This window comes from Barbatula barbatula (genome assembly GCF_947034865.1).
Source record: "Barbatula barbatula genome assembly, chromosome: 8".
In the NCBI taxonomy this organism is placed as follows: Eukaryota; Metazoa; Chordata; class Actinopteri; order Cypriniformes; family Nemacheilidae; genus Barbatula; species Barbatula barbatula.
The window spans coordinates 4,372,004-4,393,993 of NC_136771.1; the positions used below are offsets into that span (position 1 = coordinate 4,372,004).

Below are 21,990 nucleotides of genomic sequence, written 5' to 3' on the forward strand. Positions count from 1 at the left end.
AGCCAATGAGCTTGAAGCTGTGTCGTCAGTCAGTCGTTTCCCATCATGCTTTTGAACAGCGCAGTCGGAGGAGAGCAACTGCGCTCGACTGCTCAATCCGACACAGCCGCCTCGCCGTCGCGAGAGTTTTTTGGCACACGTCAGTATGACATCAGAGCAAGGCGGACGTAACTCGGACACTTTTCTAACCGTCATGCATCTCGCGGTGATCACCGGTGATCGGTTCTGCGCAGATTTTGCTCATCTCAAACAAGCCTAATGGCTCTGAGCTTGCGTATGACAGGTCACGTAAATGACATGTCAATCACATTAAAGATAATGGACTGGTGAACCGGGTGAATCTCCAAGAGAATCGCTGATTCGCCAAAGTCCAATGTATGGGCGAAAGATAACAGCAAAGATGTAAAAGTTATACTCTATCTGTTGGAAAGCGTAGGGGAAAAATCTAATTGAATGACAATTGAAAAGCCTTTTTTTGTGAATCAGTAATCCTGCACATTCTTGAAGTAACCCCGTAGAAGCACAAGTTTACAGTGGTATAACCAAGTCAAATCTTTAACAGAAACAAAACAATACACCACAATACACAGAATATTTAATGAATTATCTGCACAGACTTGGAATACATGTCCGAGTGTCATGTTCGAAGCCCGGATAGCTCAGTCGGTAGAGCATCAGACTTTTAATCTGAGGGTCCAGGGTTCAAGTCCCTGTTCGGGCGGTTGAATTTTTTTCCATAAATCAAGCACCACCAGCACACTATTCAAGAAGAGTTAGCTCGGTGAGGGAAAAACACGCCACTAACTGCCATTTAAATGCGTATAACGCAAGGGAACATGGAAACGATTGACGCCCGAGCCACGGTGAGTCGGTGTGTCTCGCGGTTAAACCGTTAAACATAATAAATAATAAACGAGCAAATGTAGTAAATAAGTGATGATGGGTGAACAAATTATTTCATCTCTGCACCTTTTTTATTTGTGATTGACAAGCGCAACTTGTTTATAAAACAGCTGTCCGTCACCGCCTGTCATACTTTACTACGTACAGTAGGTGGCAGAAGTAAGCCGCGCTGCCATCAAAGTCTGGCAGTGCCAGAAGAAGATGCAACGGGGCTAGTGGAGGTGGAAGATTCTGGAAGATTCCTGTTAGACGAGCGCGGACCTAATTCACAATATCTCACGGTAATTGAGCACTTCGTAAAAATAATATGACGTGATGTTCTTCCTCCTTTTGCCTTTTATTCATTAGAAAAATACAACACAGCTCTAAATTTGATTTAGCATACGACCAAGAGTTTTTCTTCTAGCCAAATTGATTCAGAAAAGACGGTCGGTCGAATTAAATCCAGCAGTGATGGTAGTTATATCACGTCGTTATGAGATGACGTGTGCTGGTTTATGTATCTAACGTTGTTGATTGAAACGATTTATTAAATCGCAGTGTATCGATTATCTGCCTAGATTGACCTGCTTCGGGGCAACTATGGTGAAGGAGACAGGCTTTTACGACATGCTGGGTGTAAAGCCCAATGCCAGCCCTGAAGAGTTGAAGAAGGCTTATCGCAAACTGGCATTGAAATATCACCCAGATAAAAATCCAACAGAGGGAGAGCGGGTAAGACTCTCATTTCCATTCCAATCTTCTTAAGTCTATCTTCATTCCTCACCTGGTCATTGTGTCAGCAACACAAAGGTCATGGGTTTGAACCTCAGGGAACACGCGCACCCACACAAAATGAATGCGCTGTAAGTCACTTTGGATTCAAGCGTTTGCCAAATGCATAACGTTCATCACGGCTGTATTTAACCCGTCTTATTCTCTATTCCCAGTTCAAGCAGATCTCCCAGGCGTACGAGGTTTTGTCCGATGCCAAGAAGAGGGAAGTGTACGACCGAGGGGGCGAGAAAGGCATTAAGGAGGGAGGAAACGGAGGGCCGAGTTTCGGCTCGCCCTTGGACATTTTTGACATTTTCTTTGGAGGAGGAGGACGTATCCACAGGGAGCGGAGAGGTATGTCAACGTCTGTTTGCAAGCTTCAGGTGGAAAGCTTTGCATTAAGAATGAATCACACACGCACACATTAGTGAATCTACGTGTCTTGATGTTTTACAGGCAAAGATGTGGTGCATCAGTTGACTGTATCTTTGGAGGACCTTTATAACGGAGCCAGCAGGAAACTTGCCGTCCAGAAGAATGTAATCTGTGACAAATGTGAAGGTATCGAGTCAGAATAAATGAAACATTAACATGCATATCTTAAATGTTTTCTTTCGTTTACTGTTTTTACCGGGTATGTTTTTGTAGGTCGTGGTGGGCGTAAAGGAGTGATTGAAGTGTGCCCCTTATGTCAGGGGGTGGGCGTACAGGTCAGATTACGTCAATTGGCACCTGGGATGGTACAGCAGATATCGACCGTCTGCGCAGGCTGTCAGGGGCAAGGCCAGCGTCTCAGTCACCGCGATCGCTGTAAAGCGTGCGCCGGTCGCAAGATACTGCGACAGAAGAAGATTCTGGAGGTGCACATTGATAAAGGTAAAAAAGAGAATAAAATCAAAATATTTTTTGTGTCTGTAGCCGTTTGTGATTTGCACGTGATGTTTCATCGCAGGTATGAAAGATGGACAGAAGATAGTCTTTAATGGGGAGGGAGATCAAGAGCCTGGCCTTGATCCTGGTGACATCATCATTGTCTTAGATCAGAAAGAACACCCCGTGTTCACCAGGTGAGATCAGTTTAGATTGGTAAATGTAGCTATATGTTATTTCATTTTCTGGTCTTTGGTGTTATGATGATTTTCAGCACACCTGCCATGCATTATTATAATCATATTTGTAAAGCAGAGAAGTCAAATACATTTTTAGAACAGAAGTGTATGATATTTCAGATTTTGAAAAACTTTATGACGAATATGTGGTGTGAGGTTTGGGAAATTGTATGTATTATTTGTACAGTAAAACACATCAGTTTTAAGGAATAGTTAACACAATGAACACAATGACAAGTATGTCATCATTTACTCAGCCTCTTGTGATTTTAAAACCGTGTCATTTTCTTTCTTCTGCAAAACACAAAAGAAGATATTTAGAAATTTTTTTTCATCGACATCTATTCTATGGACACAAAACCAAGGTCAATGGGGTCCGACGGTTTTCTGTTGCAAACATTTTTTTTTGTGTTCTGCAAAAGAAAGAAACTCATACAGGTTTGAAATGACAAGAGGGCGTGTGAATATTGACAACATTTTAAGTATTTCAAGGGACATCATTGTACCTTCCTCAGCGTCCTGGTGAGGGCAGCACATTCTCATTTATTTCCCTGTTCCCTTCAATACTTCAAAACCACGTACACAAGGTATTAAGAAACATAATGTTTAACATTCCTTCAACACAGACAAGGAAAAGACCTCATCATGAGCATGGAGCTACAGTTGGTCGAGTCATTATGCGGTTTTCAAAAACCACTCAAGACACTGGACAACAGGACTTTACTTATCACGTCCCATGCAGGTAACGCTCCTACATACTGGTGTGAAAGCAGGTTTCTGTTACGTTATTGATGGATGGTGAATCATGAGAAAGTGTTATCACTGTCTTGATCCACTCTTTATTATTTCACCTGGTGGGCTGAAAGGCAACAATAGCACATCACCCTGACAGATGGCACACATGTAGTTTTCCTGTAGCTCAGTGGTTAGAGCATGGCACTAGCAATGCCAAGATCGCTGGTTAGATCCCAGGGGATTTGCACATACTTAGAAACAAAAGAATGTATAGTATAATGCCATGTAAGTCGCTTTGGATAAAAGCGTAAATGTAAATGTGGTGTGTTGGCTTCTTCAGCCTGCTGGGATCCTGATAAGCATTCATAGGGGCACGATGATTCTTTATAGCGGCGTATATTCAGGAATTGATCTTTGATTTGTATCAAGCCCAAGCTGTATATGATTGTTTTTTAACCAGTAGCTTGCAGAATTAGTCTTAAGTTTTTTAGTGTTATTAATATTTAAAATTATCTTACATTTTTAGATTTTCTGTTAAGTTACATTTGTTGCAATTTTGTTACTTGCTTATGTCATTTTATTATTTATTTGTTTATTGTTTTGTTGCTATTGAAGAATTTTTTTTAGTTTTTGTTTATTAGTATAAACTTAAATTAAAGTTTACTTCTGAAGCAACATTAAAAAATGTCCTTTATTGTAAGTTTTTCCAATAATTATTAGGGCAATATTGTATTTTTGATTTAATTTTTAATAGAAAGAATTCTTTTTTTAATTTTAGTTAACTAAAATAACCTTGAAGCTTGTGGTTTGATAGCTTTTGTTTAGCACCTTTTAAATGAAAGCTCTTGAAAACAACACACAGAGTTTGCGTACAACGCAGACGTGTACAAAATTGTAATTGTTCTTTTCACCGTGTTAATAGGGGATCTTATCAGACCCGGAGACAAGAAATGCGTTCTGAACGAGGGGATGCCTACCTACCGCCGTCCATTTGAGAAAGGCCGACTCATCATCCTGTTTAATGTAAGTATTTATTCTCGTTTCAAATGATTTTCTTTTCTACACTGAAATAGTCGTATGAGTTATCGTATTGTTTTTCAAATAGTCAAACACGTTTAGGCTTCCACGATATGGCTTTGTGTCTAACTTTCCAATCATAATCTCACATTCTCACGCATATTGATTTATAATAGTTAAGCGTACACTGACTGTCTTCTCTAGGTTGTCTTCCCTGTAGAGAACTTCCTCCCAATGAACAAACTGAAGGAGTTAGAGAGGTATCTGCCTGGAAAAGATGTGAATGCTGAACCTGACAGCATGGATGACGACCTCTATATCTACGCTGACCTTGAAGACTGTGACCTAACCCACCAGCGCCGCCATTACCACTTGAAAGAGGATGAAGACTTTTACCCCACTGGAGGTGTACAGTGTCAAACCTCATAAAGATCACTTTTCTTAACTCTCACATACAACAGATGCCACCTCTTCTGCAACAAGATGACAAACTGGACCAAAAGGAATCAAAATGTCATTGCCTCTCAACTACTTCTGTGCCTAGAATAAGTGCTAATAGTGCCGATCTCTTAGCTACGTTTACATGGACCCTTTTTTAATTCCGGGTGACATCTTTTAGAAATAAGCTGCGTGAATGCTACATACAAGGAAGGATGTTATAGGCAACTGTTTACCTATGCCATTTTAATTTTCTGTGTTTATTGCAAGGGTTACACCTTCCCTTTTAGCCGGATCAGATTGATCGTTTTTTCATATATATTTGTAATGAGCTATTGGTCTGATTGAAAATGAACCGCTAGCGTCCATGTAAACACAGTTATTGTTTGGAAATATCATCTCATCCAAACCTTGAGCAAGAACTTAAAGCATATCCATTACATTTAGTCATTTAGCATACGCTTTTATTCAAAGCGACTTTTAAACAAACAAAGGGGTTCTGTAAACGGACATAAAATGGATAGTTTGACCCAAAAATGTATATTTCATTAATTCTCTCACATTGTTTCAAAGCTGTATAATATTTTTCTCTGCAGAGCAAAGAAATATTTTGGTAACATTTTACAATAAGAGTTAATCCATTAGCTGATGTACACTACGGCATTCATTCATATTGAAAAATGGTGGTAACAGAAGATGGTTGGTCCACATTCACTTGCATTGGTTGTCCATACAAGAAAAAAGTCAATGGGGACCGACGGTTTTTGGTCACCAACGTTTTTCAAAATATCCTCTTTTGTGTATTGCAGAAGAAAGAAAATTACCTAGGTTTATAATGACAACAGGTTGAGTAAATGTTGACAGAATGCTCATTTTGAAGGTACAATGATGAATAAATGCTAAAAAAACTATTTCTCATTGTTAAAGGATGTTAACAAATACAAACTGGCTGTGAAGCACTTCAAAGAGATTTAGAGGGTGAGCAAATGCAAGTTGTCAGACTGGTGCCATCGTGTTCAAGGAAATGTATGTAGCAAATAAAATGAAGAAATTCTGATGTTAGAATGTTGGACCATAATGCCAGAAATCATGGATTTATGTCATTAGAAGATCAAATTCTCATCATTGGTTTGACCAAAACATTTTGGTCTTTGTTGTATTTTGTCAAGTAATTGTGTGGTATGTGACATGTATTGATCTTGTTGTTTTGCAAATTGTAGAAAGTTGCTAAATGTTTTCAACTGATTTAATGTAAAGGAAGCTTCTATCAGCGTTTCTAAGGTAAAAGAAAAATCTCTTCAGTTACAAAAGATGGCAGATTGTGAAGTCTTCTGTTTAAAAAGCCTTGCTTGTAGAAAGTGCTATTGGTTACGTGAACCACTTTAGCTAACCAACACGTATTTTGTTTTGTTGGCCAAACATAAACATTTCACTTTAGAATAAAAATAATTGTAATCATGACTGAGACATAATTGCCAAGAATTATAATATATCTTTAACAATTATTAGCCCATTTTAACCCCTGCCCTCCACCAGAGCTCAATTTCTAAACAAAACTCGTATTTTTCTTAGTTCAAACTAAATGTATTCAAAGTAAAAGTTTTACTTTTAAATGTTACACTATTGTCACAATTTCCAGTTTTGGGTACTTTAAACCGTCTGCGGCTTTTTCATCTCTGTCCTGGTCTACATTTCAGGGACCTCTTTGGAGATTGCAAATGAACTTTTATGATATTGTATGGTTTTCTTTTGTCATCAGAAAAGCTTTTTATCATCTGTGTTGAAGAACAGTTATATAGCTTTGATATATATTATTTGTAGTTCTATTTATAAAATAAATGTAACAATACTATTGAGTCAATTTTGTGGGTGAGCGATTGGATGAGGGATTAATATACTGAGCAGTGATCACAAAATAAAGATTAAGTCATTTTTTTACCCTCGTGTCATTTCAATCTTGTCTTGATTTATTTCCTTCTGCAGAACACAAAAGAAGCCAGTTTATCGATAACCAAACATTTCGCTTCCATTGTATGGACAGAAAAAACACAGCGAAGTTTCTCAAAATATCTTCTTTTGTGATCCACAGAAAAGAGGAGTTTTATTTATATTTTACAGTTGGGTGAACTATATCTTTAATTCTACTTAAGGATAATAACTTGTGTGTTTGATCTGAGTCACAACTTCAAGAAGCTGAAGATTTATTGCAGAAATCAAGCAATTGACACACAACCACACAAGGATTGATGTGGATTATTCATGCTTGAAATGTAACTAAACAACAGGACTATCTGCACATCATTTATCAATACTGTAGGACACTGAGATTTACACTGTAAAGCAATCTTTTTAAAAGAACCCTTGATAAAAATAATCTATACTTTTTATAATTTATAAACCACACGGATTACTTCCATACAGTATATGGCAATAACTGCATATGTATCACTTGCATGCACTACAAGTAGTACAAGATGTACTCGGCCAAGTGTTAAAACACACCAAACCAAAAACAATGTTGTTCCACGTGAATTCTATACATATCAGAATTCTAAATGTACACAAGTACAAATATGTGTCTCAATACAATGTGTACGTGTCCATGACTTTCACATTCTGAACAAGAACACACTGAATATTTGCCTTTGGTCAAAATCTCAAAGAAATCACATATATGAAGATGTTCCTCTCCAATAATGGTCGGCAAAGAAAACAGTTGTTAGCTTTAAAAGGGCTAAATCTTACTCGCAATATGACAATGCTACAAAGCCCTTAATGATAATAATTGATCAGTTAATTCATGCAGTTTTAATGATGTCCACTTCCAAAACTAACATCTGAATCTGATGACCTTTTGGTACATTGGGCAGTTTCAATGAAATTGTGAATGTATCATTTCTTTTCCTAAAACACAGGTCATGTTATTAAAGCTTTAAAGAGAAGACAAATTTCATGGAAGAGACAAAAATATATGCCGAGGTACCACAAATCCAGAATTAAGAACCACAAGACACGTGTTCAGAGGAAGAAAATCAGGGCTTCCAGAGTTTGAGCAGACCGTCATCACTGTATGTGGCGATAAGATTTTGATGAGGGTGATGGGTAATGCCGATCACATCTTTTTCATGGACCTATGTGGGATGAACACAAATGTACTTATTATTCATGGCATTTATTATTAAATGTAAATTTTATTTACTTAAATAAGGTATATATGAAGAATTCATTGGCAAAAACTCTGTTCAGAAAACATATTTTTATTATGAATTCAAATTAATATCAGTCAAACTGCAGTTGGTTTGAATAAGTAATAGTAACAGAAAATATAGCTAACAAAATAAAAACATGATAACATACTAAAAATCTCAAATTGAGTTTTTGCCCAATAAAATCTTTATATACACCTTATATTGTCTAGGGGGATTTGTCCTTAATATAATGTGTGTATGTATAGACTTATTTATATATTGCATTTACCCCTAAACATACTTTTATCTTAAAATAAAATGTGAAAAGACTTTTGGGATGTGTCCTCCGAAATCTTGTTGTGTTATTAAGTACACCTAAATTAAACTTAAAAGTACATTTTTACAGAACTAGAAAATCAATGCAGACATAGGTGAACCATAACTATTGCATGAATTTAATCACATTTGTCGTTATCATATTTACTCAAATAAAAATATCTGAGGGACCCCATAAGTCTTTTTTTAATTCTTATGGGGGTCCCTAATGCCTTATGGGGGATCCCGGATACCCCCTTCAATTGGAGCACTGCATAAACTATATAGTCAGTTCTAGTCAAGCTATAATTTTGAATATATTTCACAATTGTGAGTCGTTTAAAAACTTTATCCTAAGCAAGGAAATGTAGCCTGCAATATTGTGGATCTATCTGTATATCTCACGTCGATGCAGCACGTGCTGTGCGGGCGGACCGTACCGTGAGGGTCCTCTCCAGTTTTCCAGTGATGGTGCTAAAGCAGTACAGCACATGGTCCTCTCCCACGCAATAGATCCACTCGCCACGCGGAGACAATGTGCAGCAGATAAACTCTGCCCCCTCTCTCACTCCCGAAGAGAAACTCCTCATCACCTGCGAGAGACGGGGAGGGGGCGGCGAGAGCACGCGCGGCAGAGGTTAAAGACACGCTTCGGAGAGAGCAAAAAACACATGCGACTGAGTCATCGGGCGAGTAAGGAATCGAGTGGGTGAGGCAGACGTAATACATCATCAGACAGCTTTAATATGCTTGCAGTGCTTGGATTATATGTTAAGTGAACCTCGCAAGGCATGTTAGAGGATTTAACAAAGCCAATAATAGCACGGTGGTAATTATGATTAATATGTCTTACTATCAATAGCAAGCAAATCATGATTCATGGATGACGTGAATTACAACCCTTAGGGGTTTTAAAATAGAAAGAGCCTTTCAATTGGGTATAATAATCGTTGAACGTATTTAATTACATTTTCTTTCTTTTGGTCACGTGTTGTCCTTACCTGGCCATGAATGTTCGTAACAACCACCGTGTTGGTTCTATTACACACCACAAAGTGATCCGGAGTTTTCGGGATAAGGACGACATTGTTAACCGTGATGTCCTTACCCTCGGGAGTGTCTGGGGTTTTAATCGTATGGGTGCAATCCATTGACTTCATGCTCCAGATCTGATAAAAGAGCAAGTAGAGATCAGAGTTATTATAGTTTTGATTTTAGTTGTATTCATATTTTAAATTAGCTTTTATATTTAGATATTTCGTTTTAGCAATTTTGGTATATGCTTTTGTCATTTTAGAATTTATTGGTTTATTTTTAATGTTGCTATATGAGATGAATTCATTTTTATTTTAGTTCTAGATTATCACTATAATTTTACTGCTTCAAACTTACTTCAGTTTATTTTTGAGGCAACATTTACATTTTTTCCAATAATTTTTGGGTGAATACTTGATTTGATTTCAATGAACAGGAACATTTTGGAAGTTATCATTTTAGCTAACTAAAATAACCTTAGAGATAATTCATAGATATGAAAGGCATGTGCGAAAAGGAATAAAAACGCTTACCTTCACCGTCCCGTCTGCTGATGCACTGATGACATGCTGGCCGTCGTCTGAGAAGATGACATCATTTACGTGAGCCTTGTGGCCTCTAAACTCCTTCAGCATTTGTCCTGATTTCAAGCCATGTAGTCTGATCAAACAAATTCAGAATAAGAAAGGAGTTCAATGAGAATCTTATCTACTCATCCTCATGTAGCCTGAACTGACTTTCTTGACATGATTTTATGAGGGAATGACATCTAAATGCTAAACAGCACGAACCGAACTAAACCAGCCTTGATTTCATGAAGCAACAACGACTAAAAACTAGACAAAACAAACCAAACATGATTTCATAAGGACAACTAATAACTGAAAACCACACAAAACCGGACATGATTTCATGGATGTTAACTGAAAACTAAAGGCTAAACAAAAACCAGACCAAACATGACTTCATTGGCCTGTGTCACGAAGCCGATTTGGGTTTTACCCAGGTAAGTAAAACCACGCACTGACTACGCACATGCGCCTAGCAGTGATGCCTAGCTGCAGAACTACTGCAGTCAGGACTGAGAGAGAGAGAGAGAGAGAGACTTTGGGTCTGGGCATGTGATGGACGTGCTTAATTTAAGCAATTTTCTCTTTTTCCACAAAATACTAGTCTTTGCTATGCCATCTTTTCCCGAAATACGCAGTATAAAGCAAATGCAAAAAATCATCTTTAAAGCCACGCACGTGTCTGCCTCACACTACCATTCTATTGCAAAAGGGGAGGGGCTAATGTTTATAAGTACGGAGCCACTGGCATAGCAGCTTGCCGTTTCAGCCCTTCCCTTCTCTTTTAAACTACGGGGCTGGAATGATAAAACATCTGCCTCAGTCTTCCCCTCTCCTTTCTGCTTGGGTAGCTGAGCACAAAACAGAAGCGTTATCGTTCTTTCTCTCTCATGCACGTGGCCAATGCTTCTTTCTGCCCACACGAGAGCCTAAAATTGACATCCAGCCGGAGAAGAGCTGCAGTCAGGCCTGACAGTGAGAGAAAGAGAGCGAGAGTCTGGGCACGCGGTGGAATATTTCTAATGATGCTTTGCACCAAGAGCACGATTGAAATCTCCTCCTCCGATGTTGCTGTCGACAGTAAAGTCACGACAAAACGGTTCAGCGAGGCGCTTATGATCCAGAGCAGTGGTTCTCAAACTAGGGGAAACGGAGCCCTGGAGGACCCCCAAGATGGATCCAGGCATTTTATTAAATAAAGACATGTATAATAGATTTTATGCAATCGAATATTAGAAAAAGAAGACCACCAACCAATTGATGTTCCAGCATTGTGTTTTTGCTTTAATCAAAAATCTACGTTTAACATTATAAATCTTTATTTGAGGGGTCGCAAAACAATGCTCTTTACACAAAGGGGGCCTTACAACGAAAACATTTGAGAACCATTGTCCTAGAGGGCCTGTCGTGTGTACGAGACACGTTTTATAGCCGTTTGCAAACAAAAAAAGAAGATATTTTGAGAAACATCGCAGTGGTTTTGTGTCCATACAATGGAAGTCGATGTTGTTTGTTTACCAATGTTCTTTTGTGTTCTGAAGAAAAAAGAAAGTCATGCAGGTTTGAAGTGACATGAGACTGAGCGACATACAAAATAAAACTTTGAATGCTCAAGCTGCACAAGCCATGATAAAATTCAATATGAAAGGCAGGCACATAGATATAAATTGTCTTTAAAAGCAGTGGAATGGTGTCAGATTTGCAAACTAATTGAGGCTTAAGGATATGTCACAAATGTAATGTGTTTAACCTGATGATCTGGTCAATGGAGGCACTGAGCAGTTGACTGCTGTTTGTGTTGAAGCAGACGCAGGTGACTGCCTTCCTGTGAGCACGCTCGAACTTTCGCAGACACTGTCCGTTCAAAATCCTCCAAACCTGGAATAACAAAGCGCTCATATCACACATGAGATAGACTCTTTTTATCCGTGGTGATTCTGTAAAGGCCTGGATGCTAATACTATAGACTGTGCATCAGATGAAACCGTCTATAATATTTTCCTACTTCATGTTAATGAAGAACTGTGGTCAACTTTGTGATTTAATATTTAAGTGATTTGAGGGCTTTAAGTTCAATCCCCTTGAGAATAAGGTCTCTTATAGTGTTTTTGACAAGCTTCACTGTTTAAAAGAGACGATTTAAAGAGAATCATTACAATAATAAACAAACAAATACTCGAAATGATCGGAAACATACAAGACCTATAAACTAAAATAAAAACAATGAACTATTACTTTAAAGATAACTATATTATTATAACTGTAGTAGCATTGATAACGTTATTTTTTAAATAAAATATTTCAAATGAATTAGATTTTAATTGGTTGTCTAATAGAGATACGCAGACATATCGGCCAATAATCAGTATCGGTCGGTAAAAGCAATTTTTCACACTATCGACTGATAGTTTAAAAACAGATATATCCTGTCAATCAAAAGAGGACAGGAAAATGCAAAGAATTTTGTATATATAGAAAATGTTAAGAAACATTACCAGTTTGATGTTCAATATCAATAGTCATCATATGAACGAATAACATTATGAAAGTTAAGAAATATGAACCTAATCTTCAGAATCCGTATCTGCAGATATCACTCTGAATAATCGGCTATCGGTAGAGAAATGTAGTATCTGTACCGTTCGTTTATATCATGAAGTTTAAAGGACTTTGTTATTCTCTTTAATTGAAAACCATTTTTTAACTTTATCTTTATAGTTACAGTTATCATTCACTGAAGCTGTCTACTATCTTATAAGCACTTCCACAAAGATTGATTTATTTGCTATGGATTGCGAAGGATACCTGTATCTTTCCATCCTGAGCTCCAGAGGCAACCATGTCTGATTCGTGACTAACTGCCAGACACAGAACGGCCTCATCCATCATCATGAAATTGTCTTGGGCTTGGTATTTCAGATCCTACTCGCACAAAGACACAAAGGCAAACCATCACCTTTAACCAAGCATACACTATGGGTTAGATACATATCATGAAAATCATTTTGAAATTATTAAAATTCTAAAAGTTCATTTAAGACTTGTCTAAGACTTTGTGTCAACTGCAAATAAATGATATTTGTTTTCCAAAAAAAAGATAAAAGACCAGATTTCACAATAGGCTCAGTGAGTTTGCATTGACAGTCTTATACATTTTATTTATAGCTCCACAAAACAAGTTATAAAAGATTTTAAAATCTTCTTAAAGGTGCCTTACATTTATGAGACAAGTTGTTCAAGAAGTTTTACATAAAACATTCAAGGTCCAGTGTATGAAATGAAGCGACACTGTAAGGTGGTGAAAAATGGGAGAGAAGAAGAACCACTAACCACCCACTGGTCTTTTCAGCGCTCTGGGTTGTTATTGTTAATGTTATTTTAACATTGCGTAATCTTATCTGACTCCAAAAGATAAAAAGGAAAACCTCATTAAATAATATTATTATATGAGCCATAATAATCATGCAATTTTGATACATTTACTCTAAACTATATTTCTCATTCGATTCTCATGTCGCTTAGACTCTCGCGCCGGCCTGATTCTGGTCCATCTTTATACTTATGGATTTCTTTAATCATTGACTCACCTTCCGAATTTTGCCCGTGGTGAAGTTCCAGACCTCAATGAAACCATCAACAGATCCAGTGATCAGGTACTGTCCATCAGGGGAGAAGCGTGCACACTCGACGTGTGATTTCGGCCCAAACTGTATCACACACGTACACATGTGAGAACAGATAACAGGTCCCACGATATCGCTACATGCCTCAGTATGCTCAGGGTCACCTTTGTAAAGTCAGCTTAGCTTTGAGTCACTACTAGACCCCAAACGTTTATTGACACTATTCCAAATGTCACAGTGTGCAAGGTAGAATAAGACACAGAGACAAGCCTCAGGTCACAAAAGCAATTAAATGAGCATCTGCTGAGGTGTTCATGTAGGACATTGATGGCTATTGATCCAAATGCAAATAGACATACTATAGTAACCCCTACTTAGGACAGAAATCTCACAAGATCACAATGTAGTGTTTACTGAACCTTTATAAGGCGACTCAGCTGCGTCGGGAAGCGTTCTTCCTCCATTTCCTTCAAAGCACCTTTGCCACGGAACAGGTCCAATGACATGCCTGGAGGTAAAAGTCCCTGATGCTGTTGCCATTTTAAAGACTAAATGAAAGAGACAGATTAAAGACAGTTGGTTTTCGGTAGCTTAAATTATTAAGACTATAATATCATTCGTGAAGTGTATAATTATGCAAATCCTATAGAATATTCTTACCAGCATTGCTAAAGAGCCAAACTGCCTTAGCACTTTGGTTTCCTGTAATCTGTAAATAGCCCCTTCACATATACGACCCTATTCAGAGTAAACAAAAAGTCATATTTAATCACAATCTTAAATACAAATACTTGTGAAGTATAAACTGTAAGCAACAGGTTAAACATATACAAAGGTAAAACATGATTCATTTGAGATGATCAGAAGGAACAAACCTGGCCCAGCAGAGCCATGAGACGTGAGGGAGGCACCAAACAGACCTCTCCTGCAAAAGCTTGAGCAATAGCCTGTCTGCGTTTCTCTTTGCTACTGCCCGCTGGATACACCTGACGTCCAGTGATGAGAGAATAGACTTTATTATGTGAATACCCAGCTAACAAAAATATGCTTTGCAAACATTTCCGTTACGTTATAAACACATTATTTCGGAGCGTTTTTCAACATTACAAAGTAAGAAAATATTTAGCAATGATATATAGCTTATGTTGATAAATGTTACTCCACGTTTTGGATAACATCTAAAGAATGTTCCGTGTTACTCTGTGACTATTTCACAAACATATTACATATTTAGTCTTTATTTGTCCAACCAAAAATTCAACTAGCAAGGATTATTATAAATATCTCAAACTATAACACCGGGTCTACACAGGAGGGTGCGATGCCACATAACAAAAGACAATAGATTGCTTTAGAACCATATTATAATGTTAAATTGTGTACACACTGGATGCGTCACGGCGCAATGCGACAATCCCGTTAGACCAAGCCGCGCGTCGCGTCAGTGTAGACACGGCGTTAAACAAAGTTTATAAAAACAATCATGTTATTTAAATCAAATCAAATAAAGGCCTAAATGTTATTTCAAAACTTTTTGAAATATTCTCTTAGCATTTATCGATATTGACGTTAAGACACTAAAATTATAAATATGAAATAAAACAAATAGGATTATTTCAAAAATGATAACAAATAATAAAATGTCAAAACCACAAAACTAAAAATGCCTTAAAATGTAAGTAAAATTATAATGAACATGAATACAAAATAAAATATGAATGTAATAGAACAAAATTTATTAATTATGGAGAAAACTGTATGTCAAGTTTAATGTAATCAAGTTTAAATTAAAGCCCTCCACGTGCTTCCACAAAAATCTTAAAAAATGTTTTATTAGATGACATAACTGACATCGTTTGTATGACACTATCGGTCTAGACAGTTACCTTCTCCGAGTCAAAGTCAGGCTTGCTCAGTAGAGTCTCCATGTGTGAGTGGCGCTCAGGTTGTGTGTGCTTCAGCATGATCATGGGATCTGTTTGCTTCAGTAAACATTGGGCTGCCCCTTGTTCTCCCAACTCGATCAATTCTAGTACGATCTACAAACACAGCAACTTCGTCACAACAGGTGCACGGATGGATTTCGAGTCAACTACGCTGATCTGTTTTACCTGTTCGTACAGATCAATGAGCAGTTTGTCCGGAAGTTTCAGGTACTGGATCGCGAGCAGCACCATGTCCCAGTGCCCGTTGGTGATGTCCGCTATGAAGCTGTCGATGCTGTCCACCGTGTGCAGGGACACGGTCGTCTCCTCTTGAAGCATCGCCAGCGTGCGGTGCAGGTTATTCTCCTTCAGATACTGCATGATCAGGCGAATGATGCTGCAAACGTGACGGACGCAAATGAGAACTAAGGGCGAAATCAATCTCATTGAAGTGAATGTCAAAAGTGTCACAATTAACCGGAACGTGTTGCGTGTTTTTCACGCGTATTCGCAACGCATGCGCACCGTTGGGATGTTTTAAAAACGCTTTAATATTTTCAGGATTTTTGTATCATCACAGTTCTGCTGTACTGAAACTTTTGTCGTAACTAAAGTTTTAAACTACGGTAGACTGGTAATGCAAATGAATCCGCAAAAAGGCATACGACGCTTTTGCTATAATAAAACCAGTGATGTTCAATGGAAAATTGTGGTAGTTGTGTTTTTGTTCAATAATAGTATCTATAATAAATCAGTAATTTGGGGGGTTCGTGGATGTACGTTTTAAGAGTTGTAGGGTTTTAAAGGAAGCCATGATGGAGGTGTCAACAAATCACCATAGACTTTTCATTGAAAAGATACATTGTAGCAATATCAGCTGATCGCTATGAAGTAAAATAGGAAGTTAACGACATTAAATTGCCGACATAGACTATAATGTTCTCCTCGTGACAACCATTATAATTCCATTTGCGTCGCGTGCAACAGAAAATCATGTATATCTTGCCTGTTTTTGTTGCGTCTCAAACACAAAAGCGTATAAAAGATTTACGTTATTTGAACAGTGAATGACTTACTCTGCAGATTCTACTTCTAGGTCCATGACTGCGCGGTTGTCGATGAAATCACCGTCTGGATGCGATGTGCCACATTCACCAGGGTTCTGTTGTGGTGGGCATCCGAAGCCACGTGAACGCCGTGCGGCCGTAACCGCCCAAAACACGTGCTGTTGTATTTATTGCGCAGACGTGTGAAGGCACGTCTGGCAAATTGTTGCGGATTTTCGGATAAATGGTGTAACTGTTAGAAAATCCCGCAACGACGGCATCAGAGACAGTGATGGGTGCCCGGTGCTTATGAACAGCAGCACAAAATGAATAAAAATGATTTAGTTTGTGTGTGGAGGCAATACAATGTGCATTTGCGTTGATACTCATTATAACAAGTTATACATCAGTCGACACCAAGAAGCACTACATACGATCTTAAAGCAACAATTGTAGGAGGTGTTGCATTGAGGATTCAAGCTGGTTCTTTTTTAAACACGTAGCATTTTTCATTGGGTTATATTGGTATGCTCTAGTACGTCCCGTCATCTTTTTGTAAGCATGCATGAGTAAAACGTAACCGTTCTAATACATTCTCCTTCTAATGTTTAGATTATAAATGTAGTTTATTTGCATCAATAGTTTTTGATAGTGTCGCAGAAAAAATACATTTCAGGAACGTGACTGGCTTTACAAAATATTTGGATACGAGTTGTTGACTCACAAAGTATCCTCCCTTGTGCCTCTACCCAAGCCACAGTAACCAATAAATAAGCTACTTTAAATGGTCAAACAAGCGTTACGCTTGAGACCATAAATATCAAATGATAAAGGTATATTTTTCCAACTTTTATTCGAGATTTTTTAACTGTAGCTTCGTGCTCAATTCATATATCATTGTCAATCCTACATTTAATATTGCAAACCGCATTTAAGAACTGCCATGTTCAAACAAAGCCGTGGTTATGTACCTGCATTAACACAGAAATTGTTTAAATCTCTTCCATTCAAGTACAAGTAAGATGCTACCACCTCGACTGTTCCGCATTAGAATTTTTAACAGCAATGCATGAAAATACGAAGACAACACATAGAATGTTCATCAAAAACATTGCATTTTATTCTTGAGGTACACGTCTCACTTCTGGCTAGACTCTGACTTGGATGTGGAGGCTCTCAGAGAGGAGAGACGGCGTCTCTTAGCAATCTGTTCTTGACGTTTCTCTTTGGCCTCCTGCAATACAGAAAAAAACAACCATCAGCTCTCTGAATTACAGAGCTCATGTGGCTTTATTACTTCTACTGACTTCCATCCACAGGCATTCTCTCCAAATGCACAGCTTTGGACTCGCTGCCATACTGCATTTAACAACACTGTGGTAATCAGATTTTCCACAAAAGAAAAAACATGGCTGTATACCTTCATCCTCTTGGCCAGAAGCTTGGCGTATTCTGATGCTTCCTCCTTGTTTTTCAATGTACGCTGCTTCTTCATAGCAATGCGTCTGCGCTTGTGCTGCAGAACACGTGGTGTAACCAGACGCTGAATCTTAGGGGCCTTGGTTCTAGGCTTCTTGCCTATCAGAAAAAAGCATTAGGAAGGCATTAAGTTCACATGTAACAGACAAAAGTTGACCAAAACAAAGTTCCACTTAAATTCAGCGACATTTAACATTTACTAATATATTGCCAAAAAGTTTGACAGAGCAATGCAGTACAACCAGCCACCAGGAATACGATCTGATTGTTATCCGTTAGCCGCTCCACTGTTGCTTTGGCACTACACTGTCCCCCCTTTGAAGCTACTGACCAGCAAAAAAGGGTCTGCTGGAGTGCCGCATAAAGTGACGTCTTTTCAAAACAAGGCTTTGTGATTTAAAAAAGCCTTTTGGCAACCATAAAAGCACCTGCAAGAGCAAATCATGCAAGTCGCAGAAAAAGCAGACAAACCTTCTTTAGTGAGGGGTCTTCTGACCACATACTGTCTGACATCATCCTCCTTGGACAGGTTGAAAAGCTTGCGGATCTTGCTAGCCCTCTTGGGTCCCAGTCGGCGAGGGACAGTGGTATCAGTCAGTCCAGGGATGTCCTTCTCACCTGAATGAAGCGAAGATGAGATTACATTTCTCTGTCAAATGTTAGGATAACAGCCGAAAAACTACTAAAACACAGACTAACTACAAAAATACAGTTTGACAGAGCATTGCAGTACAACCAGCAAATGTAATCATAATCAGGTTGTTATCCGATCGCAGCTCCACTGTTGCTATGGCACGACACTGTCCCCCCTTTTGGGCTACTAACCAGCCGTAAAGGGTCTGCTGTTGTGCCTACATAAAACATGGATGCCCTTGCAAATAAAAGGCAATTTACACATACCCTTCCTGATGATGACCAAGTTAAGAACGCTAAGGTTGGCATCCACGATGCAGCCACGGACAGACTTGCGTTTGCGCTCGCCAGTACGGCGAGGGCGGTAGCAGGAGTGTCCTTTGCTGAGGAGGAGACGCACACGGCCGTGAGTCAGCACACCCTGTTTCATGGGGAAGCCCTGTTTGTCATTGCCTCCACTGATGCGCACAACATAGCCCTATAAAAGAGAACAAGATCTTACTTATATTGCCAATTTCATGACACGTTTTCCATCCTGAATCCTGCACCGACTGCAAACAATACAGCAGGGCAAAATGAGAAATACACAAAATAAACTCAAGAATGTGGTTGTGCGGTTAAGTGAAAGAAACTTTGGCAACATTTGTAGACTAAGGAGAGCGAAACCCACTGAAAACAAGGCAGCAAGTTTACCGTAGGGGTCTGTCATATTAACTATGACTGGGTTAAGTAGTTGATGGCAACATGGAGCCTGGACCCACTTGAGAAACACTGATGTCCAAGTAAATTTAGGCTTTGTATTCAACTGATACTTAAACGTAGATTGTTAACACGTTATTTAGTGAATGACTTACCTTCCACTCATCACCCAGAGACTCTGCAGAAACCTCTGTGGCCATTCGCTTCTCATAGAAGATCCTTAGCTTACGCTCATCGTCAACTTCTATTAGCTTTTGGCAGCCAGTGGCGGGGAACGAGATATTGAGCTAGTGGAATAAAGGAGGAAAAAACATTTATCGCTGATAAAAACAAGATCACTTAAAAGTAAAACATTGTGGCACGTTTCTATTAGCTTAGCAACCGCTAATGCTACAACACGGACGGTAGATTGACTCCTTACCGATGCCCTTTAACGTGTCCTTACATTGTAAATACATTTTACAAAATCAGTGACAAACGTGGCTACATCCCAAATTTATACTCATGTAGTGCGTTCACGAAATGTCTATCCCGGGCGCCGCCATGTTGCGGCACTTACACGGCAACACTCGCTAGTCAAGAAAATCAACGTCCATCCATCACATTTAGCGGACCTAACTCTCCTTACACGAAACCATCGTCGTGTTATGAGGGCATTAAATGCAACTCTTAAGATATTTCGAGCAGTTCGTAAGTATTAAAGCTAAGAAAATAACTGTTTCTACCTGCCTACCTTCATTATGGAGGACTTTCTCGCTTGGAGTCCGCCACCGAAAAGAGGCCGGATATCCGCCTCGAACTCTCACATAGGCGTCAAAGTTATCGCGAGATCGCGCGTTGATCATGGCCGCTGTCCTGGGATTCATGGATATTTGCGGCCGCAAAATATAAATCCGTTCTGATTGGTACATTTAAATAATTTAGACATTAAATATTTACAAATGTAGGGAAGTCGTTTCTTTTTATATATTGCCGAAATTTACGTGTATATGTCATATGGTTACGTTACCTTTCACCTCAAACGTTACACCAAACCGAAAAAGGAAAGCGCAGTTAACGTATTAAAATTATTTCACGCAGTTATTAGATAGTCATGCTGTTAATAACGCAGACGTTTCTCCAAAAATGAACAAAAAGTATTTTATTTTTAATGATAATAGGCTATTATAATTATCTGATTACATTTTCATGGGTTTTAACTTGTGGACCCATCTCTATGCATTAGGCCTATGTAGATTAAACTAGGACTATCAAAAATTATTTCAGATATCATTTTATAAATCAGATGACATCTGGAATGATGTGCCACTTATTTAGCAATAGAATTTTAATTAACTGACTAATGATTTTGACAACGAAAGTTCACTTCTGCGAGTCTCCGAGTAAAATCGGTTTTACGTTTCATATTTTCACCACTTTCCTATATGTTTTTCTTACTAAATGTTTCACTTAATGTTGTTTCCATATCCAGGATACCATTATGCAAATATTAAGACATCACAATATAGGCTATTTTAAATCAACTGTATTGCATATTGTGGTATTATGCAGATGTGGTTCATGCAATCCCAATAATATTAACTAATTCAGACATACATTTTTGTTTAATGCAAGTACACGAAAAGGACAGAGCTTTATTTCTACTCTCATGCAGACTAAAATGATGATAATCAAATAACAAAAATAATCATTTATCAGATTTAAGGGTATTGGTCAACGCTTGGGTCAACCAGCACCGGGCCGTTGTGATGCGACTCGTCTCTGGTTTCGCATCGACAGTCTTCTATCAAAGATACGACTTTAATAACTTCTGTGTTGTCCATGCATGACAGTTTCACAGTCTTGGAACCGAGGACGACCGGTGAGCAAACAGTACAAGGAGAACTTTCGTCTCTTGCACCAGACAACGCCATGGCGCATTTTCCGAAACAAACATTGTTTTTGATCTCCAAGGTTTCACAGTTTTCGTGGGAGATCCTCTGTGGAACAGAAAAAAGTTTTAGCCTGGGCCTACTGGTTTTATTATGTGTCACACAGGAAACCTAAAACTCTAGCTTTAATTTAGCGGTATTCAAAAACATGCATGTTGAGCAACGCATGTGTTCGAGTAAAAGTCTCAGTTCTTACCTGAGGGTACGTAAGCGCGCGACAACTTCCTTGACGGACCTCGACGTCCCTGATGGGCAGGACGTATCTGTCAGATTTTCCACGGAACAAGAACGCATTCCAGAAACCCTTCGCGTTTCTGGAGGATGACTTGCGGGCTAAGTTCACGATTGGGTGGATGATCTTGTCATTGGAAGCGGCCTGCAAGCTTGCATGCGACGGTTCATTTGCATGGTCCTGCGTTAGATTTCCCAACTTCTCCGAACTTCGATTCGTGCTGCCATCGTTTGCATAGGAAATTGAAACTCCGCTCATGCTTGAATGAACTTGAAATACATTTCCGAATACCTGCATTTGTATGCATGCAATTAAAAGAAAATCAACGGGAATCATGTTGGCCATGCATGCGCAGGG

The 21,990-nt window shown here is 38.7% G+C and overlaps 3 protein-coding genes across 4 annotated transcripts; 1 reads left to right on the forward strand and 2 right to left on the reverse strand.

Annotated features, from left to right (window-relative positions):
* The first annotated feature begins 1,032 nt into the window (after positions 1-1,032).
* dnaja1 (DnaJ heat shock protein family (Hsp40) member A1) lies at positions 1,033-6,911 on the forward strand. Its single transcript, XM_079462219.1, has 9 exons — positions 1,033-1,184; positions 1,464-1,617; positions 1,833-2,013; positions 2,116-2,220; positions 2,308-2,535; positions 2,612-2,726; positions 3,395-3,510; positions 4,426-4,526; positions 4,725-6,911. Exons 2-9 carry the CDS (start codon positions 1,486-1,488, stop codon positions 4,947-4,949), a joined length of 1,203 nt encoding a protein of 400 aa, XP_079318345.1. The 5' UTR covers positions 1,033-1,184; positions 1,464-1,485; the 3' UTR covers positions 4,950-6,911.
* smu1b (SMU1 DNA replication regulator and spliceosomal factor b) lies at positions 6,897-16,941 on the reverse strand. 2 transcript variants are annotated; one of them, XM_079462218.1, is made up of 13 exons: positions 16,690-16,941; positions 15,800-16,010; positions 15,575-15,727; positions 14,564-14,674; positions 14,349-14,426; positions 14,108-14,236; positions 13,653-13,772; positions 12,871-12,987; positions 11,816-11,943; positions 10,030-10,156; positions 9,463-9,630; positions 8,902-9,054; positions 6,897-8,089 (listed from the first exon to the last, which is right to left on the reverse strand). In XM_079462218.1, exons 1-13 carry the CDS (start codon positions 16,713-16,715, stop codon positions 7,991-7,993), a joined length of 1,620 nt encoding a protein of 539 aa, XP_079318344.1. In that variant the 5' UTR covers positions 16,716-16,941; the 3' UTR covers positions 6,897-7,990. The 2 variants fall into 2 exon arrangements, 1 of the variants encoding a protein (XP_079318344.1); XR_013787010.1 differs by having other exon boundaries at positions 6,968-8,089; positions 8,902-9,110; positions 16,690-16,864.
* An 811-nt stretch (positions 16,942-17,752) lies between these two features.
* On the reverse strand, positions 17,753-20,327 carry rps6 (ribosomal protein S6). The gene is made up of 6 exons (XM_079463411.1): positions 20,204-20,327; positions 19,626-19,757; positions 19,039-19,249; positions 18,610-18,756; positions 18,080-18,237; positions 17,753-17,893 (listed from the first exon to the last, which is right to left on the reverse strand). Exons 1-6 carry the CDS (start codon positions 20,207-20,209, stop codon positions 17,798-17,800), a joined length of 750 nt encoding a protein of 249 aa, XP_079319537.1. The 5' UTR covers positions 20,210-20,327; the 3' UTR covers positions 17,753-17,797.
* Between the last annotated feature and the right edge of the window lie 1,663 nt (positions 20,328-21,990).